The sequence below is a fragment of the Naumovozyma dairenensis genome, chromosome 1 (assembly GCF_000227115.2).
Source record: "Naumovozyma dairenensis CBS 421 chromosome 1, complete genome".
Taxonomy (NCBI): domain Eukaryota; kingdom Fungi; phylum Ascomycota; class Saccharomycetes; order Saccharomycetales; family Saccharomycetaceae; genus Naumovozyma; species Naumovozyma dairenensis.
The window spans coordinates 1823915-1838629 of NC_016479.1; the positions used below are offsets into that span (position 1 = coordinate 1823915).

The 14715-nt window shown below is 36.4% G+C and overlaps 6 protein-coding genes across 6 annotated transcripts; 3 read left to right on the plus strand and 3 right to left on the minus strand.

Moving 5' to 3' along the window:
- Window positions 1–370: 370 nt before the first annotated feature.
- YSA1 (ADP-ribose diphosphatase) lies at window positions 371–1114 on the minus strand (the record flags this gene model as incomplete). Its single annotated transcript, XM_003668143.1, has 1 exon — window positions 371–1114. One exon carries the CDS (start codon window positions 1112–1114, stop codon window positions 371–373), a length of 744 nt encoding a protein of 247 aa, XP_003668191.1.
- Window positions 1115–1409: 295 nt separating this feature from the next.
- Window positions 1410–1886, plus strand: SUS1 (Sus1p; the record flags this gene model as incomplete). The annotated part of the gene is made up of 3 exons (XM_003668144.1): window positions 1410–1477; window positions 1568–1710; window positions 1807–1886. The coding sequence occupies 3 exons, from the start codon at window positions 1410–1412 to the stop codon at window positions 1884–1886; spliced, it is 291 nt and encodes a 96-aa protein (XP_003668192.1).
- A 730-nt stretch (window positions 1887–2616) lies between these two features.
- On the plus strand, window positions 2617–4974 carry RAD16 (DNA repair protein RAD16; the record flags this gene model as incomplete). Its single annotated transcript, XM_003668145.1, has 1 exon — window positions 2617–4974. One exon carries the CDS (start codon window positions 2617–2619, stop codon window positions 4972–4974), a length of 2358 nt encoding a protein of 785 aa, XP_003668193.1.
- Window positions 4975–5231: 257 nt separating this feature from the next.
- Window positions 5232–9404, minus strand: LYS2 (L-aminoadipate-semialdehyde dehydrogenase; the record flags this gene model as incomplete). The annotated part of the gene is made up of 1 exon (XM_003668146.1): window positions 5232–9404. One exon carries the CDS (start codon window positions 9402–9404, stop codon window positions 5232–5234), a length of 4173 nt encoding a protein of 1390 aa, XP_003668194.1.
- A 677-nt stretch (window positions 9405–10081) lies between these two features.
- TKL2 (transketolase TKL2) lies at window positions 10082–12136 on the minus strand (the record flags this gene model as incomplete). Its single annotated transcript, XM_003668147.1, has 1 exon — window positions 10082–12136. The coding sequence occupies one exon, from the start codon at window positions 12134–12136 to the stop codon at window positions 10082–10084; it is 2055 nt and encodes a 684-aa protein (XP_003668195.1).
- Window positions 12137–13921: 1785 nt separating this feature from the next.
- Window positions 13922–14569, plus strand: NDAI0A07990 (C2HC-type zinc finger protein; the record flags this gene model as incomplete). Its single annotated transcript, XM_003668148.1, has 1 exon — window positions 13922–14569. The coding sequence occupies one exon, from the start codon at window positions 13922–13924 to the stop codon at window positions 14567–14569; it is 648 nt and encodes a 215-aa protein (XP_003668196.1).
- Window positions 14570–14715: the final 146 nt, after the last annotated feature.

Here is a 14715-nt window from a genome sequence, read left to right on the forward strand (position 1 = left end):
ATCGTCGAACGATTTCAACTCGACCTTGTGTCTTTAGAACAGCTCTAATGCACCTTCAATCAAGGTACGACGGGCAAGGTCTAGCATGGCGGCATCGTCCAAGCCCTTTTGGATCAATATCCATGGCTGCATTCCTGAGTCTTGCGACCTATTCAGCCCAACCCTTTTCCGGGTCATAAAAGTTCTTTCCATCGAACCTCGCAACGGTACTAGCGGCGCTGCCACATGTAAGATAATAGGAACTTCTTCTAGTCATTTTTTTCTCTAAATTTTCCTATAATCGATCCAGGAAGATATATAATGTATCATTGATGTTGCTAATATCATATACTTTTATTTATTAAATTTGTATAATCTACTTATCATCTAATCATTGCTCATTAATATTATATTGTTTGGCCATAAGAATACCTTGAGCGACATTTTGCACTCTTGCATCTAATTTATAACCTTTCTTCTCTAATTCGATCAATTCCTCTGCAAATTTCTTTAATGGGACACTGAAACATTCAATGAATTCATTTTCTTCCAGTTCGGTTTGAGGATTCTTGTTTTCTGGTAATGACATATCAATTTCTATAGTGACTAATACTAGATTAGTATTAGTGAAACCTGGATCATTGAAAGCAGTTGGACTAATATGAATAATCTTCCCAACAAACCCAGTTTCTTCTTTCAATTCTCTTATAGCAGCAGTTGCGACATCTTCACCTTTATCAATTAACCCAGCAGGCATTTCAATACAAACACCTTTAACAGGTGGTCTATATTGTTTTTGTAACAAGATTTCATCGGGTCTCCCATCATCATATTTCAAAATGGCTAATACACCAATCCCATCAATTTCACCGTCATGTCTTGTTAAACGAACAGCACTATCCCATTCTCTCTCATTACCATTTGGGTCAGTATATTTAATCTTTTCTAAGCCAATCCATTTACAATCTTTGGTATTAGATACTGGTTTGGCCTCTATGATCTTGGCGTCTTCTGGTTTCCCTTTACTGATTGTTGGACTCATTCTTCTTTTAAAATATGTTCTCGATGATATTGATAGTGATAATGACAATCTTTTTTGTAGGGTTATTTTAGATAACGAAGTCAAAGTTGACATAAAAATGAATAATAACTCAATAGATTAATATTTAGTAACTATGGAGGGTTATAAATCCAATCTATTTACTGTTGTAATCCCCTTGGTTGATCATTACTTTTCTGTCTTTTAAATTTTCTCCGTAATGGCATTACGTTTTATTTACGTACGTAGTGAAACACTCGTGAAGTGGAAAATAAAATTGGATATAGAATGTACGAGATTGGGAGACAACAAAAGGGCAACGACCAAATCAGACAGTTATTTGTTCGACCGCTGATATCATAGAGTGTGAAAGAAAGTACGAAAGGAAAAAATGACAGATTCCGCTTCCATTAAGGCTCAAATTCAGAGGTACCTAGTGGAGACAGGTAACTATAAAAAGTACGTATAATTCTGTTACTACTGTCATATATTACAAACTGCTATATTATACTAACAACAACTTACTTTACCACTCTTACAATATGATAGAATTTCCCAAAAACTGTCTGAAAACTTGCTGCAAGAAGGTTGGATAGATAGAGTGAAAAGAATGACGAAAGAAGAAATTGAAAAAACCAATGGGACCTTGAATTATAACGAACTTTTAACAAAGATTGAAGGAGAGGCCTTAAGTATGTACTAACGAGTTTTGATTACTACTCGGAGAATTGGGTTTTACTTATTAGTAGTTATTGGTTTACTAACACGGATTCTTTTTATTATTGTAGATTTAGTGTCAAGTTCAACGAAAGAGGAGGCATTACAACAAATCAGAACTTTCCTAAGTGAAATTGTTGAGACAGAGTAAAATGAGAAACAAGAAGGGTTCATTGCGGGCCGATTGATAGATGGATGATTACAGGCACTTTCTTACCGTATATGGAAAAAATATGAGCAATATCTGAATAAAGGACCATCGTTTCTTTGTCCAATAAACGGAATTAATTTTTACCACAAAAAAATTCTCATAGACCACATAATGCTTTGGGGTCGATATACAGTCGACAACTCTTTTTTTTTCAATTTCTCCTCCAAGACGCTAATATCCCCATAAGAATCTACATAACTGTAGATTGAATTGAAAATTGTACATACAGAATGCTATTATACCATAAATAATTATGAATGTTGAAGCTATTGCCCGACGAGCATACGTAAAGTCTTATACCAAGTGTATAATAAATAATTGTCTATAGTAAAATAGTAAAATAGTAAACTTCACACAAAAAAAAGGTGTCAGACACCGCGGCGCTTCTTTTCTTTTTCTTGCCTACAAAAGAACAATTGAAAAAAAAAAAAAACTTAAAAATGTACGTACGTCTATAGAAAGGATCTGATGCGATGCCTTAACAAAATGCCAAGGGTTGATGAGCTTGTTAGTTAGATATCTGTATTCTAAGTGAATAACTTTTACACTGTAAAATCTGGCTGCTACTTAAAGGTGGACTTACTGAAAGTCAAACGATACAGTCAGGTGACGACGACGACGACAACGACGACGACAACGACAACGACAGCAAGCATACATTATTAGAGAGATGACTGAAGAAGGTGGATTTATACGCCCTTTACGGAAGACTAGAGCTAGAACAAGAAGTGCTAGAAAACAGATAAACTATTCGGAACTTAGTGATCATGAAGAACAGAAAACTTTGGTTAACCGCGATGATGATGATGATGCTGACGAGGAGACTGTTTCTGATGTTATTGAGTTGAAGCAAGAGGATGAAGACGATGACGAGTACGTCGATGCTGTACCCTTGAAGACAGAAAATGAAGACAAGGATGATCTTGATGCATTAGTAAACGGAAAAGATACTGTTAACAACAATGACGATGATGATGATGATGATGAGCCTTTGAATAAGAAACGTAAAAGAAAGGCAACAAAGAAGGCCCCTACCAAAAAGAAGAAAAAAGCAGCTAAACCAAAAGTATCATACTACGAACGTACTACTAATAATTTATTCCTGCATCATCCAGAACTTAAACAGGTCTTCCCAGATCTAAATAATTCTACACCATACACAGCGGTAAGAGCCCGTCAACCAAATGACATGAGTATTAAATTATTACCCTTTCAATTAGAAGGGTTACATTGGTTGATTGCCCAAGAAGAAGGGAAATTTCAGGGTGGTATTCTTGCAGATGAAATGGGGATGGGTAAAACTATCCAAACCATCGCTTTATTAATGCATGACACCACAAAAAGACCATCCTTAGTGGTGGCCCCCACAGTGGCCTTAGTACAATGGAAAAATGAAATTAATCAACATACTGATGGGAAATTGAAAACTTATATGTTTCATGGTACATCGAAAAATATCGACGTTAAAAAACTAAGTGAATTTGATGTCATTTTGACTACTTATTCAGTACTGGAATCCGTATTTAGGAAGCAAAATTATGGGTTTAAGAGGAAAGCAGGTTTGGTGAAAGAGCCTTCTCTTTTACATAATATGCAATTTTATCGTGTCATATTGGATGAAGCTCATAATATTAAGGATAGACAAAGTAATACTGCAAGAGCTGTGAATTTTTTACAAACTAAGAAAAGATGGTGTTTGACTGGTACTCCTTTACAAAATAGAATTGGCGAGATGTATTCATTGATTAGATTTTTGAATATTGATCCATTTGCCAAATATTTTTGTACTAAATGTGATTGTAATTCGAAAGATTGGAAATTCTCTGATAATATGCATTGTGACGTGTGTAATCATGTCCTGATGCAACATACAAATTTTTTCAATCATTTCATGTTGAAAAATATTCAAAAATTCGGTGTAGAGGGGCTCGGTTTAGAATCATTCAATAATATTCAAACTTTATTGAAAAACATTATGTTAAGAAGAACTAAAGTGGAAAGAGCTGATGACTTAGGGTTACCTCCAAGAATTGTCACTGTTAGAAGGGATTTCTTTAACGAAGAAGAAAAAGATCTTTACAGAAGTTTATATTCTGATTCTAAAAGGAAATATAATTCATACGTGGAAGAAGGTGTTGTGTTGAATAATTATGCTAACATTTTCTCTTTGATTACAAGAATGAGACAATTAGCTGATCATCCTGACTTAGTTTTGAAAAGATTACATGGTAATAAAAATGACATACAAGGCATTATTGTTTGTCAGTTATGTGACGATGAGGCAGAAGAACCAATAGAATCTAAATGTCATCATAAATTTTGCCGGCTGTGTATTAAAGAATACATTGAATCATTCATGGAAAATAATAACAATAAATTGGCATGTCCTGTGTGTCATATCGGTCTAAGTATTGATTTATCTCAGCCTGCGTTGGAAGTTGATATGGATACATTCAAGAAACAAAGCATTGTCAGTAGATTAAACATGAAGGGAACGTGGAGGTCATCAACAAAAATTGAAGCGTTGGTCGAAGAATTATATAAATCAAGGAGTCCTGTCCGGACAATAAAATCTATCGTGTTCTCACAATTCACAAGTATGTTAGATTTGATAGAATGGAGGTTGAAAAGAGCAGGTTTTGAAACTGTAAAACTTCAAGGTAGTATGTCTCCAACACAAAGAGATGAAACAATCAAATATTTCATGAATAATATCCATTGCGAAGTTTTCCTTGTCAGTTTAAAAGCAGGTGGTGTGGCCTTAAATCTTTGTGAAGCATCACAAGTTTTCCTTATGGATCCATGGTGGAACCCTAGTGTTGAATGGCAGAGTGGTGATAGAGTTCATAGAATCGGTCAATTTAGACCTGTCAAAATTACAAGATTCTGTATCGAAGATAGTATTGAATCAAGAATCATAGAATTACAAGAAAAGAAGGCAAATATGATTCATGCCACTATAAATCAAGATGAAGCTGCAATCAATAGATTGACTCCAGCTGATCTACAGTTCTTATTTAACAATTAAGCATCAACATGAGCTTAGGTTCTTATTTATTATAGACTACATATATATATATACATATTCATTTCAAAAGTTGGGTCAAAAAATTATAATTACATGTCTGTTTAGGAGTGCACTTTTTCAAAAGAGGAAACTGAATAGAGCTATGAATTGATATAAGTATTGAGTTTTATTAGTATGAATTTTTATATAGTACAGGAGGGGAAGATATTATGAATATTTCTATGCAAATCGTGAAATAAAAGTATAAAGTGTTTGGATTAGGCAGTGACTGAACTGGAACGTGCACCAGCACCAGATGAAACCAATTCAATTTGTTCTGAAGATACAGTAACTTTAGGCAATGGAGATTTCCCTTTACGTGGAGGTGCTGGTAGAAAGCCAACTATATTTAAGAAAGAAATGTAAATACCAATTTGTTCTGGAGTTGCTCCCATACCTGCAGTTCTATCGACGCCACTCCATTCAATGTCTCTTCTTAATGAAGTAACGGCATTAGTATCATCTAATTCAGGAGCCTTTGTATTTTCAGGTAAATTATCAAGTACCATATGCAGTAATGGATATAGCGCATTATCTTCGTTCTTATCAATTACTGAATGTTCTAAATCTTTAGCCCATGATTGATAATCTTCAATTTCAACATCATAACCATAGTCCTTCAAAGAATACAAGTAATCCTTGAAAAGAATACGTGGATGAGCAGTAACGTGCGCCACAGTTAATTCATCGTCCTTTGGTGGGTTCAACGCAGTAGCAACAACAACTTGAGCTACTTGATCAACTGGAACCATATTAACAGTATTATTAATAGCTGGAATCTTTCCTAATTGAACAGCACTCTTTAAACATCTTAATAAGAAGTCATCAGTATTTGAGGAACCGTTAGAAGAAGCACCGGTGACATAACCGGGTCTAACAATGCAACCACGAAGACCTCTTTCACCTGCACGTCTAATGATGTATTCAGCAGCCCATTTGGATTGACCATAGCCACCACCTAAGCCCTTAGAAGAACCCATCAAATCATCTGACTCTAATATACCAGTCTTACCTTCAGATGATAATTTATCTGATAAGGAGAAATAATGCTCGGTATCCAATGTAGAGGTAGAAGACACAAAATCAAAGAATTTCGGTTTACCAGTAGCGGCTAAATTCATAACATTGATGGTAGAAATAACATTACTGTCTCTTAATTTAGCATATGGATAGACCCAATGGACCAAAGCACCGTTGTGAATAATAACATCAATTTCGTTGGTTAAACGTTCCCATTTTTCATCACTTAAACCAAAGTTAACTTTTGATAGATCACCTAAAATAACCTCAATGTTATCAACAAAGTTAGCATTCCATGTACCGTAAGTTGTAGCAGCCTTTTGTAATCTAGCTAAACCAGCGACTTCATCCTTAGCACGAACATGAGCAAAGACTTTGAACTTATAGGGAGAGGAAGAACGGTTCAATATATTTGATAGAATATAAGAACCTAAGAAACCAGTAGCACCTGTAACGAACACGTTTATAGTTTGTTGATTAGTAACTAATGAGGGAGCAATGAACTGTTCACGAGATGGATAGCTTTCTGGTAGACTAGCAACAAGATTTTTAGCGTCGGCAGCATAATCAGCGGTTTTTGAATTATCATCAATTAATTCATCAACACGTTTAGAATTTTTGATCTTTTCTATTTCATTGGCAAAAGCCTTTAAAGTTGGGTATTTGAAAACAGTTCCTAATGGTAAATCTATGTTCAACTTCTTTTTCAAAGTAAACATCATCTTGGTAGCTAAAATTGAATGACCACCTAAATCAAAGAATGAATCATCAGGAGAAACTGAAGGCGGGGTAGTAGGTAGGATACTTAGCCATAGATCTCTAACTTCACGTTCAACTGGAGTAAACTCAGTTTCATCAATATCTGACGCTGAGTTAGCGGCAACTAAGTTCAATTGCTTTGGAGTTGGAAATTGAAGCTTTGGTTTATCCACTTTACCATTTGGATTCAAAGGTAATTTGTCCCATACAACAATTAATGAAGGCATGGCGTAACTAGCTAATCTCTTTTTCAAGAAAAGTTTAATATCTTTAGCCAATAAATGATAACCAATTAAACCTTTGACAGTTGGATCTGAGGAAATATCTTCTGGAACAGGACTCTGGAATTTGGAAAGTTCTTCCTGTTTATCAAATCTTGGGACCATAAATGTAATCAATGTTGGTTCATTATCAGCATTCTTACGAACTAAAGTAATATTTTCTCTAACCAAAGGATGCTGAGAAATATGAGTATCAATTTCACCCAGTTCAATTCTGAACCCACGGATTTTAACTTGGTCATCAGCACGACCACAACACTCACAATTCCCGTTTGGTAAATAACGACCCAGATCACCAGTTCTGTATAATCTATCTCTTGGACCAAACCAAAATTCTCTCCATGGTTCACCATGATCTTTATCCAAATAATTCCAATGATCTTTATCAACAAACCAATTATTGACAAATTTTTCTTTGTTCAAATCTGGTAGTCCACGGTAACCTTCAGCTAATCCACCTGCTCTAACATAAATTTCACCGACTTCACCGACACCACAAATTTGAGTACGATCATTCCTATTGACAATCAACAATTGAACATTGAGCATACCTTTACCAGCAGGCATAACATCTTTCAATTTTTTCAAGAAGTTAGGATCTTGATTCCTAGATTTAACCTCATAATAAGAAACAGCACGTTGAGTTTCAGTAGTACCATACATATTAACAATACAACAATTTTCTGCCAAAGTCTGTAATCTTAAACAATCACGTTTAGTCAAGATATCTCCAACAAAAAAAGCATGATGTAACTTTGGGAATGGAGTAACAGCTTGAGCAGTCAATAATTGACCCATAGCAGGAGTCAAATGAGTCACGGTACATTCATACTTACCCATCCATTCGGCTAATTTCCCTGGAGTACCGATATCATCTTGAGTAGGAACGTATAATTGAGCACCCAAGAATAATGGAGTGAACATATCTCTTTGGATTGGATCATGAGCGATACCACTTAACATTGTAAATTTATCATTTGAGCTTAGATTGAATTGTTTGGACATCCAATTGAAATAATAAGCTAAGGAGAAGTGTCTACCTAGAACACCCTTTGGGATACCTTCAGAACCAGATGTGAATGATAGAGTAGGGTTAGAATCTGGACCAACGACGACACCAGAACGTGTATCTTTCAAATGTTCATATGGAGCTAAAACATCATTGGTAGGGTCGATGGAACCTTGAATGGAACCATCATCTTGAATGGCAATAGATGGGATACGACTAATGACTACCAGTTCATTTGTAATGTAATCTTCTACTAGTTGATCTAATTGGCCAGCAGATCTAATGACGATCAATCCGCGTGGTTTAGCGACTCCTAAGTAAATAGTTTGTCTTGCCGGTGGGTAAGCAGGATCAATTACTGAGAATGTGGCACCAGCTTTCAATACACCCATGACACATACCATTAAATCGACACCCCTGGAGGAATAAATCATGACGACGTCACCTCTCTTGATACCAGTTTGAATTAAATAATGTGCTACTATGTTAGAGGCTCTGTTAATCTCTTGATATGTGAAAATACGTGATTTGTTATTTGTTGAGGATGGAGTCTCGACGACACAAGTTCGTTCTGGGAATTTATCAGCATTATCTTGGAAGATATCATGGATACAACCTACAAACCCGCACCAATCTAAGTTAGCCTTCGGATCTGGTAGGGCAGTAGCAGAGGTTGGTGTCACTAAGGATACTTTAGTTATGGTTAATGATGGATCCAATAGGACAGCAGATAAGAATTGAATGAATTGATCTGCTAAGATTTGAATTCTCTCTGATGAGTATAATAGTTTGTTGTAAGTAATTTGTAGGATATGACCGTCAAGTGAGATTAAGTTGAAAGCCAAATCTAATAGATGATGTTTAAATTGGGCTAAATCGATTGAGAATTCATCTTTTAAAAATGCTAAACGGAATAATTGTGGAGCCTTCTCTAGATCTTGTTGAACTTGAATTTCCTCTGCTAATGTATCAAAGGAAATATCTGTAGCATCTTTATCTAATGACTCTAATTCATTGGAGATGACGGTATATAATTCCTGGAATGATAAAGTCGGTTGAATAGTAAACCTTAGTACTTTATTGTTTGTGACGTATAGGACAATATCAGCATCACCGGATAATCTATACAGTAAAGCAGTCCAAACTGCTAATGCGACAATATATCTGTCTGTGAATGTGGAATGGGCCAAATCAAGTTGTGGAATTTGTAATGAATAATCAGCTTGTTCGGAAAGTGGCTCATTTTGAGGACGTAAGTAATCGTGTGGTAAGACAGTTAAGGTAGGGTTATCCAACCTTTGCATCCAAGCTGAACTTGACATTTTTTTGTTTTATAAGCAATTAAAACTTGTGAATAGTTTCTTGTTTAGCTTCTTCTGTATGAGTAATCTACTATGAAACTAATTAGAGAGAAATTATGTAAAGAATGAATACATCGTGTAAAAAGGTTATAATAGATGGCAAATATATATACATGAGATCCTCTAAAGTAAATTCGAGAGCAATGGTTCTCGGGGACTTCAATATGACTGAGTCTTACCAGTTAAAAATCCTTTGGAATTTCACCATCATGTTGCTCGAAGACTAAAAACTGTGATTCATTTTCTTGGAAATCTGTCAACTTCCTTCGGATTAATAAAAATGAAGCATATTCCAACGGAATTTGTTGTGAAGCGGCGCTGCGGGAAGCCTTTTATTTTGCAGTGTCGACGACTCAGCTGGAGAGAGAGAGAGAGAGAGAAAACGAGTGAGTGAGCCGCGTCAGTAACGAAATTTTTTGGGAGCTCGAACGTCACAAGGTGAACGAACCTTCCCTACGGAATCGAATAAATATACTCAATGGTTCATACAAACGTTTCAGACATAATACAGATAGTTTTTGTTCTGCTATAATAGCTCTAGGTGTGAGTAAAAATAGTTATTGAAGTGAAAGATTATTTAAAGACAAAATAAAAATGAAATTTATAATCTTAGAAAGAAAATATAGGCAGACATCTCATCACAATGGGGGTCTGTTCAATGGAGAATAAAGTTTCCTTCCTTCGTAAAACTCAATCACCTTTTCTACCCTCTTAGCTAGACCCTCTGGAACGAAATCGAAGAATTTGAATGCGCCTGTACCTTTACAAGAAACACCAAATCTATCAATACCAAAATGGGCGTGTGAATAATTACCCCATCCCAATGTAGCGGCTACTTCAACTGATAAGATAGGTACACCATCTGGTAACATTGATAATTGGTATTCTTTACTTTGACGGTTAAAAGTATGGAAATCTGGTAATGAAACAACACGAACTTTTCTTTTATTGGTGACACTCTCAGCGAGTTTTTTGGCGGTTTCTACACATAGTGAGACTTCTGATCCTGTAGAAACAAGAATAACGTCAGGATCTTCAACATCATGAATTATATAACCACCTTTGCATGCCTTGGTAATAGAACTTCCTTCTAGCTGTGGGACATTTTGTCTTGTTAATGCAATAATACTTGGAGTATGTTTGGATTCAATAGACATCTTGTACGCAGCAGAGACTTCATTACCATCAGCGGGTCTCCAAACTTGGATGTTTGGTAAAGCTCTAAAATGTGTTAATGTTTCAATCGGTTGATGAGTTGGTCCATCTTCACCTAATCCAATAGAATCATGTGTGGCAACCCAAATTACAGGGTATCCAGATAAAGCAGCCAATCTTACAGCACCTGCACCATATGAAACAAAATTTAAGAACGTGCCACCAAATGGTCTATAATTAGCACCAAATGCAGCAATACCATTCATAATAGCACCCATACCATGCTCTCTAACACCGTATCTAATATATCTTCCTGAATAATCACCCAATCCTGTCGAAGGTGGTTGGAAATCAATAGCATGTTCCCATCTTGTTAAAGTTGATGGAGTCAAATCAGCTGATCCACCAATCAATTCAGGCAATTCAAAGTTAATCTTCTCTAACACTGCTTGAGATAATTTTCTTGTTGCCAAAGCAGAATCAGTAGGTTTATAAGTTGGTAATTTTTCATCCCAATTTGGAGGCAAATCACCATTTAATCTTCTTGCTAATTCTTTACCTAAATCTGGATAATCTTTTTGATATTGTTCAAATAATCTATCCCATTCTTCATTCAACTTCTTCCCTGGATCAGTAATATCCCTCTTGAACAAATCATAAACTTCTTGAGGTACAACAAATGATTTTTCAGGATCAAATCCGAATTTCTTTTTCAATTGTTTAACATCATCAGGTTTCAAAGCAGTCCCATGAACAGCACCAGTACCTTGTTGTAATGAACCATACCCAATTATTGTCTTCACTTTAATCAAAGTAGGCTTCTCCTTATTAGCCTTTGCTTTCTCTAATGCTTCAGAAAATGAATCCAAATCATCATCTCCCTTTTCGACCGTCAAAACTTCCCAACCATAAGCTTCATATCTTTTCAAAACATCTTCAGTGAAGGAGACAGCAGTATCACCATCAATAGAGATTTGATTATCATCATAAATGGCAATCAAATTACCTAATTGTAAATGACCAGCCAATGAGCAAGCCTCTGAGGAAACACCTTCTTGTAAACAACCATCACCCAAAAACGCAAAGGTATAAGAATCAGAAATGGTAAAATTTGGCTTATTATAAGTAGCAGCAAAATTAGCTTGAGCAATAGCCAACCCAACAGCATTAGAAATACCTTGTCCCAATGGACCAGTAGTCAATTCGATCCCTGGAAGACCATATTCTGGATGTCCGGGAGTCTTTGAGTTCAATTGTCTGAAATGTTTTAAATCATCCAAGGTGAAATCATAGCCAGTCAAGTGCAATAAAGAATATAGTAAAGCACATGCATGACCGTTAGATAAGACAAATCGATCACGGTTGATCCAGTTTGGATTAGATGGATTTAAACGCAATTGTTTCCATACTACGTGTGCAGCTGGTGCCAAACCTAGGGGAGCACCTGGATGACCGGAATTGGCACTGGCTACTTGATCTACGGAAAGTACTCTGACTGTCCTGATAGCTAATCTATCGATATCTGAATATTGGGGCATATTTTTGTATTGCTGATAGTTTTCTTCGAATATCTAGAGCACTTTTTTTTTTCATCAACAAAAATATATATGTATATTACGTTTCTGATCCCCTTGTTCTTTATATAGTTTGATGTGGGCTAGATACTACATGTGAAGGGACATTCATCCACATACGTAGAAATAAGATGATTTGAGTATTGTATAGTATAATAGAGTTCCCTTAGGGGCACTCATTGGTCGAAACCACATTTCTCAGCCATATGTTGTAGATCAAGCATTTGAATAATTTCCAGACATATCTTGTTGGGGGGCATGAGCAATTGACATGTCGTTATTATCCTATTCATGGGGTGCTTGTTCTCGTTTTAGATTCTGTCCCGTGAGAGAAAAGGGGACTTTAGACGCTTCGGGCCCCTAATTGGGAAGTGCGTGATTGTGTCATCTTTAGTGATATACATTGTTGTGTTCTACACAAGTACGTAAACGGAAAATAGACAGAAGAGAGACACTTTACCCTTTATTCTCGTCTGACTTTTGAGATACATATTTATCGTAGCATTTTGGTTATTCTCTGTTTTGTTCCGAAAACCCGCCAAAATGTGAAGAGTACAAATTGTCCCCGGATTGAAGAAACCCAAAAGGAAAAGAGAATTTGTTCGCTACTATTTTCTACGGACATAACAAACTTTACAAACACGTAGGTTTTAATCTGGTTGAATTACTTACCTTATAAATATAATATAAACTAAGTTAGATATTAAGAAACGTTCCTTGTATTAAAAACACACTTTCTTTATATTATTCTCTTCCAATATAGTGAAAGCATTTTCACCTGGAAACGCCATTTTCTGTTACCCATCGTAACCATGAATTCAGGCTGTCATTAATTCGAAATTCATCAGAATTGGTTGCAAGTCTTCACTCCCTTTTATGTTCTATTAGTGTTATCTTGTAAAGGTAATTAATCTACATTAAGGGTGCATTGTGTACAGATGTTATGTACCACCTCTCGATACCCCCATCTACGTATGTACACAGGTCGGACAGACGTGTGGCCATTTTCAGCTGTTCCAAAACCTGAAGATGCGTTGTTCTCCGATGTTTTTTCTGTCCATCGGCTTACCAGGTTTCTCAAAGTGGCCACAAAAATGGCCACACCTCTGTCCCATCTGGGTACTAACTAGCCACCACATACCCGTCTGTTATCGATACCTCTTCTCGTTTCTTTTATTATCACATCCTAGAACTTAACTCCTCGTCTTTTATTTTCTAAGGGATTCGTATTGACTACGACAAAAAGAGACCTGTACAGTATGTCCACAGTAAAAATGCTGTCCATTTAATGTGACAAAAAAAAAGTAGTTCATATCAGTGATATATTTTTATGACCGAAAATAAGAAACGACACACAATTGGTGATGCTTGGGTTTGGGGATGAATGGACGACAGAGGCATTGTATTACATAAATGGATAGGACATGAGAGATAGAGTAACATATTATGAACAGAGAAACATTAGAAGAAAGAGAAGAAAGCAAAAGAGATGAAAAGTTCTTTTACGGGTTATTACTGTAGGCGACGTGACGGAAGAGGCGGTCGAAAGCAATGGAAATGAATAATTCATGGCTATGTAGCAAGAGGAACTTCTAGGTGATATATCTAAAAGTTCGTCTTCTTTTAAATATGTTTAGATAAGAAAAAAATCAAGGAATAAATATATTATTAAATTAGAACCCTTTGTGTCACGGTATAATTCCTATTATCTTACATGTGGCAGCGCCGCTAGTACCGTTGCGAGGTTCGATGGAAAGAACTTTTATGACCCGGAAAAGGGTTGGGCTGAATGGGTCGCAAGACTCAGGAATGCAGCCATGGATATTGATCCAAAAGGGCTTGGACGATGCCGCCATGCTAGACCTTGCCCGTCGTACCTTGGTTGAAGGTGCATTAGAGCTGTTCTTAAGACACAAGGTCGAGTTGAAATCGTTCGACGATTTCAAGAAGGTGATGATGTCCGCATCCACCAACTCTCCCTACTGGAAATCGGCGAAGGCTATTACGTCTATTAAGTTCGGAGGGGATGTGGAAGACTACAACCGTCGTTTTCATAAGTTGAAGTCGTCATTACCTGCCAACTTCCATTCTCCAGAAGTTTTGGATCCATTCTATTACTTAATGGGGCTTGCGGAAACAAATGCTGCTCAACTGTTAGATGAAATTGGAGATTTGTCTAAGACGTTAGATGAATGTCAACAGATTGCTACCAACTTAAGTTTTAAGTTGAAGAGAGAGTCACCGGATGGCTCGTTCACTGCTCGTGTCGGTAAGAAGACGAAGATCAACCCGTTGGCTAACAGGATCACGCAAAACATAACTTCTAACAGTCGTTGCTATCGTTGTAACGAGACTGGTCACTTTGCTGCCAAATGTCCATCCAAGTCAAAAGACTAGGGAAGTCATCTCAAATCTCCTTGGTGACTGCTCAGTGGGTGAAACATGGTCGAGTAGATAGTGTTCAGTTGGTATGTGATCTTCCAACTAAGACGTTAAGAGTGAAGGAGAAGGATGCTCATATTGTTATTAAATTGTGGTGCTCA